General features: G+C 40.1%; 1 protein-coding gene across 1 annotated transcript; it reads right to left on the bottom strand.

Annotated features, from left to right (window-relative positions):
• Positions 1 to 226: 226 nt before the first annotated feature.
• On the bottom strand, positions 227 to 4,040 carry il17d (interleukin 17d). The gene is made up of 2 exons (XM_061691574.1): positions 3,664 to 4,040; positions 227 to 658 (listed from the first exon to the last, which is right to left on the bottom strand). The coding sequence occupies exons 1-2, from the start codon at positions 4,038 to 4,040 to the stop codon at positions 343 to 345; spliced, it is 693 nt and encodes a 230-aa protein (XP_061547558.1). The 3' UTR covers positions 227 to 342.
• Between the last annotated feature and the right edge of the window lie 2,010 nt (positions 4,041 to 6,050).

The raw sequence follows: 6,050 nt of genomic DNA, 5'->3' as shown, positions 1-6,050 counted from the left end.
TGCAGAAAATAGATGGATGAAGATGGCAGTGATATGAAATAGTATTGCAGTTTGTCCATATGACGGCGCTCCAGCAGTATTATTTGGGTAATTGACGTTACATTATTACCAAGGTGGAAGATGATGACCCCTCATAAAAGTATGAGAAGGGTAAATATCCTCTTAATAAATTATTGGATGATTTAAATAATAATTTCAAGTAGACAAATCTTCAGAAATGTACTTATTTAATTGGCTCCTTTTTTAACACATACAGAGAATTTTATTATTATTTACAAAAAGTATCAGGTGAACTGGTCTGCCTAATGTTATGAACAGTAATAAATGGATGACGACTTATTTTTATCCCCATGAACGTGCAGCTTTGGACTTTGCCGTCCTCCAAGAGTCCAGAGTCCGGGTGGTGTTCTGGAGCGCCCGGTCCTTGTCCAACAGGGGCACACAGGTGCAGCCCACTGCGATAGACACGTAGACCTCCGAATACGAGTGACGGCCCCCGACGCAAGAACCGGACCTCCTGAGGACCACGGAAGGAGCGTAGACAGGAGTGCTGCGATACTGCTGGCTCTCCTGCCGCTGAGGTCCGGTCAGGCAGCCTTTACACAGGCAGTACGCCTCAGGGATGTGACGAGGGTATCTGCTCGGGTCGTACGAGATCCTGAAAACGGGCAGACAACAGACGCTATAGCCTAGTATCAATACGGTATCATGGTATCGTCATCAAACAAAACAAACATGTTTCATAATGACAAATCCTGAATTGTGATGCACGTTAGCAACAATATCTTTAGTTGATGTCAGTGTATCAATATTGTAGGTATGCAACTAAAATGTTTAAAACACCTGTATATCAAAATGATGATATCATGGGATAGAGGAGCCATACACGAATAAAATGAGCCCTAGTTTGTAAGAATTGAATAAGGATTAAGGATTTTATGACACTTTTTATGTTGCAAATCCGCCCAAATTTTCTTGCTCAGACAATGTAAAATCATTGGGGAATTTGTGACCCAAACCTTGACTCTTTGGAAGAAATTATTTCGTATTTTAGTCTTATTAATTGAAATGTGATGTTTAAGAAGGCCATATTCCGATTTTTCAATGGCAGCGTCCACTCGAGCAATCTCATTTTCTGGGTCAAATTCATTCAAACTTCACAGAAAACAAGAATAATAATTGCGAATCACATCCGCATAGTTTTCTATCGTGATCGAATCCTATGAACATGTGATTTTCGATGCCGAAATCAAGGGACATTTTCATCTTTGTCAGGACCACAGAAAATCTCAACCAACTGAACATTTCAAAAACGAGGCTCTATTTCCCAACAACGTAATCTCTAGTAAGTATTATCTCGTGTGAAAAAAAAAATTTAAAAAAAAGAGAAAACGTGATTTTGGTGGACAGCCGCTAAATTCACGTGCCCAAAACCTGGCGCAGCAAAATGGAAAGAAAATGGCGGCCGTTTTTCTGGAATTAGTAACATACATAAAGTAAATACTAAATCTTAACAGAACAATAGAGTGCACCAGTAGTTTTGTCCCACAACTGTAGTAAACTAAGGGTGGGAATCGCAGAGAAACTGACGCTACAATGTCACTATATTATTCCAGCGATACCAATTAGTATCACAATACAGCGATACAAAAAATAAATTTCAAAAATGCCGCTGCTTCTGTAAAACCTGTAAATTAATACACTATCGTAACAGATAGCAATACTATAAACCACAATATCAACGTTTTCCCACCATTGCACAGCAACTCACAATACGATAACACAATGTATTGATACTGACGCTGCTGTATCGATACTCGTGTACACAATGATTTTTAAAATTTGACAACAACAGTGTCAATTGTTGATGCTTCTGTATCAAGACTGAAACACAACTTGTAACAGATAATATCACCACCATACATCTCAGCATCAATATTTTCTCCCACCACGACTGTAAACCTGGGGGTTGACTCGCATCGTTTCCAACGATACAGATAGTATCAGAGCTATAAAACAAAATCATCACGGATTGTGATGTCAGTTGGCCACAATATCGATATTTGAGGCTGATCTAACAATACCGCATCATAACATATTGTTGCGGTATCCCAATACTGTATCGCAGCAGATGACAATATCCATACGATACTTTGTCCCATCACTGCTGTAAACTAGTTGTGGAAATCACAGCCATGGTATGACTAGAACAATATTTTCCAAACAACATCAGTGAGTATCACAATAGACAAAATATAAATAAAGTCATCATGACTCGCGACATACTGTATGTTAGCCACAATATTGATATTTGATGCTTGTGCACTGACACTGTATCGTTCCAATATCAATGCTATATACCAGAATTTTGATATTTTATCCCACCAGCGCTACTGTAAAATAGGAGTGTGAATCACAGAGTAACTCACGAGATGAAATGATGATATTTCTTCACGGATACTAACAGTATCATGATACAGCGATACACAAATCAAAACACACATTTTAGAAACAACAACCCAAAAACACTAAATGGTCCATGTGTCAATATGGATACTTAATGCTGGTTTATTATCTATACTATATCATGAGGATACAATTATCCCTGTATCACAGTTTCGGTCCACAAATACTGCAAACTGGGGAGGAATCAGAGTAAACTCAAACTTTTTACACAGAGTACCACCTCAAAAAATAATAATGAGCAACATTAAAGTACAGTAACATGGTAGGCAAAAATAAGGCAGAGGTTCTATTCCTAAAAAGTATATTTAATATTTTTAGTAGCCACTTGAGCATTATGCAGTTTGTAACGGAACATTGTGCTTAACTATAGAAAAATAAAAATTGTGCTTTAATGATTCAATTAAAACATATTGCACATAAACGTTGAAAATTATACTGAAATAAACATTTGAAAAACTTTTTTGTAAATGATAAAAATGGCTGGATTGCGTCAGGGGAGGCATCCGTCGTGAAAACTCTGCTAAACAAATCATGCAGGTGGCTCGCTGTGACAGGATCAAAACGAAACTCACTTATTCTACTACTATCAAATTATAATGTAAAAGTTAAAACCTTAAACTTGAACTGTACTTAATTGGATTAAATAAAAATAGCATGCAGTTTGAGCATTTGCATTCTATTTTGCATGATAGTCATACTTTATACATCCCACACCACACAGGTTTATTTTTATTTTATTTTATTCAAGGTAATTTAAAGGACGATTCAAATTGCATCAGCCATACTGCAAAAAAAAAAAAAGAAGAACATTTGAAGTAAAAGTGAGTAATTTGTCAAGTTGGTGGCAGGCCCAGTTTAGTGGTACTTGAACTAAAAATGTTATGCTATTAAATAAAAGTTTTGAAGGATACCTTTGTTTTATCATGTTTTCGGTAAAACTGTGCCTTTCATTCCAAAAAAAATGTCACTCCGTGACGTCATTTCAATTCCGGTTCTAATCATTTCAAGTACAAATCAGCTTTGCTGGCAGTTGTTATGTAATGCAGAGGGTCCAAATAACTATATATATATAAAAAAAAATAATCAAACATTGCGATCTTAATGCACTCCCCCGAAACATAAAAAAAAATAAAAATCAAGTAACCACAAAAATTATAGAACCCTAATATACAGTTTATGTATAATGTATAGCGTTACCTGTAGGCCCAGGGGGAGACGCTGAGCAGGTTGACCGGGAGTCTACTCTTGCTCTCCGCCGACGATGAGCGCGCGGCGGCGGCGCTGGGGCAGCTCAGGTTGACGCCGTCTCGGGGCTCCAGCTGCAGGGCGTGGTGGAAGGCGCTCAGCACGCCGACCGAGAGGCGCCCGAACATCTGCTCCAGGATCTCCTCGGGAAGGTCCAGACACGAGCGGGGCCGGGCCACCTTTCTCACGCGGCCGGCCACAGCGGCGGCACCGTCGGCCAGGAGCAGCAGCGCGGCCGCCGCCAGGAGGAAGACGCGGAGCCCGGCGGGCATGACGAGCTTTCCGGTGTCTCCACTCCGACGATTCAAGTGCGAACATTGCGGTCTCATCGCACTCGTAGCAATTCAACTTGGTGCAACTCCGATCCGAGTGCAAGTGAGCTTCTGTCTTCTCTCCACGCAGCAGAGCTCTGCTACTAAAACCAACGTCTCGCGTGGGAGTGGGAGGTGCACACAGGGTGCAGCTGTGTGTGGCTCCCCGGGATCAACTGTGTCCATGCACAAACGACATTCAATCACTTCGGTGAGTACGGATGGATCATATTTAATGCGTATTTACACTCACATGCCACTTTATTAGGTACACAATGCACTGAGAGTTAGAACTGGATTAAAAAAATAAAAATCTGCTTTTACAAATATATTTAATTAAATGCATCTTTGTCAATATAGATCTAACAGGGATTGGCAAATACTGCTATCCAGTGGTGCTTTAAAGTACAAGTTTTATTTGTTCAGTGACCACGCTTGTAACTCAAAACATCTCAAATCATATTTTCCCCATGGAAATGAATGAAACCTGTTACAGAATCCCCCCCAAAAACAAAACTAATTTGTAATGTGTTTTTAATTTTTTTTTAAAAGCCATTCAAAAGTACTGTCGTTTATAAAAACATAGTGATGACATAAGTGGAATGTAAATAATTTAAGTTTTTGCATTATTTTCTTTGGCTTCAATTCATCGGACACTGTGCCGCTCCTTCTGGTGTGCACACCTTGGCCACCTGGGGGCAGTGGAATACAAAGTCACAGATTAAGAGTGACGTGCAGTAATAGTAGTCATTTTTCAAAAAGGATAGCGAATGTATGCCTGCTGTATTATGTCTGTCTACATGTGTTGCGCCACCATTTGTGTTCATATATATCCATTGATGAAAGGGTCATAATACCGCAACGCCGACGATATTAGCTAGCTCATCTATGTTGTTTTGCATTGATGGTTACCATTAAGCTAAATGGACTATCGTAAGGCAAAGCTATATGGTTGGTTTAAATACACAGTGTGTACAGTCCCCTAAAAATTTATTGGAACTGCAAGGTCAATTCCTTTGTTTTTGCTGTATACTGAACACATTTGGGTTTCAGATCAAAAGATGAATATGAAACAAAAGTTCAAAATTCCAGCTTTTATTTCATGGTATTTACAGCTAGATGTGTTAAACAACTCAGGACGGAGCACCTTTTGTTTGAAGCCACCGACTTTTCAAGTGAGGAAAAGTATTGGAACAGATGTGATTATCCATCCATCCATCCATGTTCTTTACCGCTGATCCTCACTCGGGTCGCGGGCTGCTGGAGCCTATCTCAGCTATCATCGGGCTGGACCTTGAACCGGTCGCCAGCCCAATCACAGAGCACATTGAAACAAACATCAATTCGCACTCACATTCACACCTACGGGCAATTTAGAGACTTCAATCAACCCACCACGCATGTTTATGGGATGTGGGAGGAAACCGGAGTGCCCAGAGAAAACCCACACAGGCACGGGGAGAACATGCAAACTCCACACAGGCAGGGCTGGGATTTGAACACCGGTCCTCAGAACTGTGACGCAGATGTGCCAGTAGCCCACATTCCCGGCCAGATATGATTAAATTAACTTAAAATGAATAACATTTAATATTTGGTGGCATGACCCTTACTTGTAATAACTGCGTCAAGCCTGCCAGACTGTTGCATTTTGAAACATTTTTGTAAATCCTGTTATGACGGACGTGTCCACCCAATTTTATGTCGATCTGTGGAAGTGATGACCCGAGCTGATTTTTTTTCCTAGCTTTCTAATGGTCCCCATTTGACATAATTAGTTTTGAAAATGGATGTTGAAATCAACTCGAAACCAAACCAGCTCACTTCCTCTTCAATTTCTGGCATGGTTCCATTAAACCTTTTCATGCGTCTGATTACAATTGCCATGTGCACACCCAATTTCTTATTGATCCGTGAAAGTGGTGACAGGGGCAGATTTCTTCTAACGTTCTAAGCCCCCTTTTCACCAAATTTGTTCCCCAAATGGCTGCTTCAAACCAAAATGGCCCACTTCCTGTTCAATTTCAG

Source organism: Phycodurus eques, chromosome 12 (assembly GCF_024500275.1).
Source record: "Phycodurus eques isolate BA_2022a chromosome 12, UOR_Pequ_1.1, whole genome shotgun sequence".
Lineage (NCBI taxonomy): Eukaryota > Metazoa > Chordata > Actinopteri > Syngnathiformes > Syngnathidae > Phycodurus > Phycodurus eques.
This window is presented reverse-complemented; position numbering and strand designations above follow the sequence as displayed.

Coding starts and splice junctions, on each gene's coding strand:
- il17d (XM_061691574.1), bottom strand. CDS start 4,040: ATGAGACCGCAATGTTCGCACTTGAATCGTCGGAGTGGAGACACCGGA. Junction 659..3,663: donor GTCTCCCCCTGGGCCTACAG/GTAACGCTATAC, acceptor GCCCGTTTTCAG/GATCTCGTACGACCCGAGCA.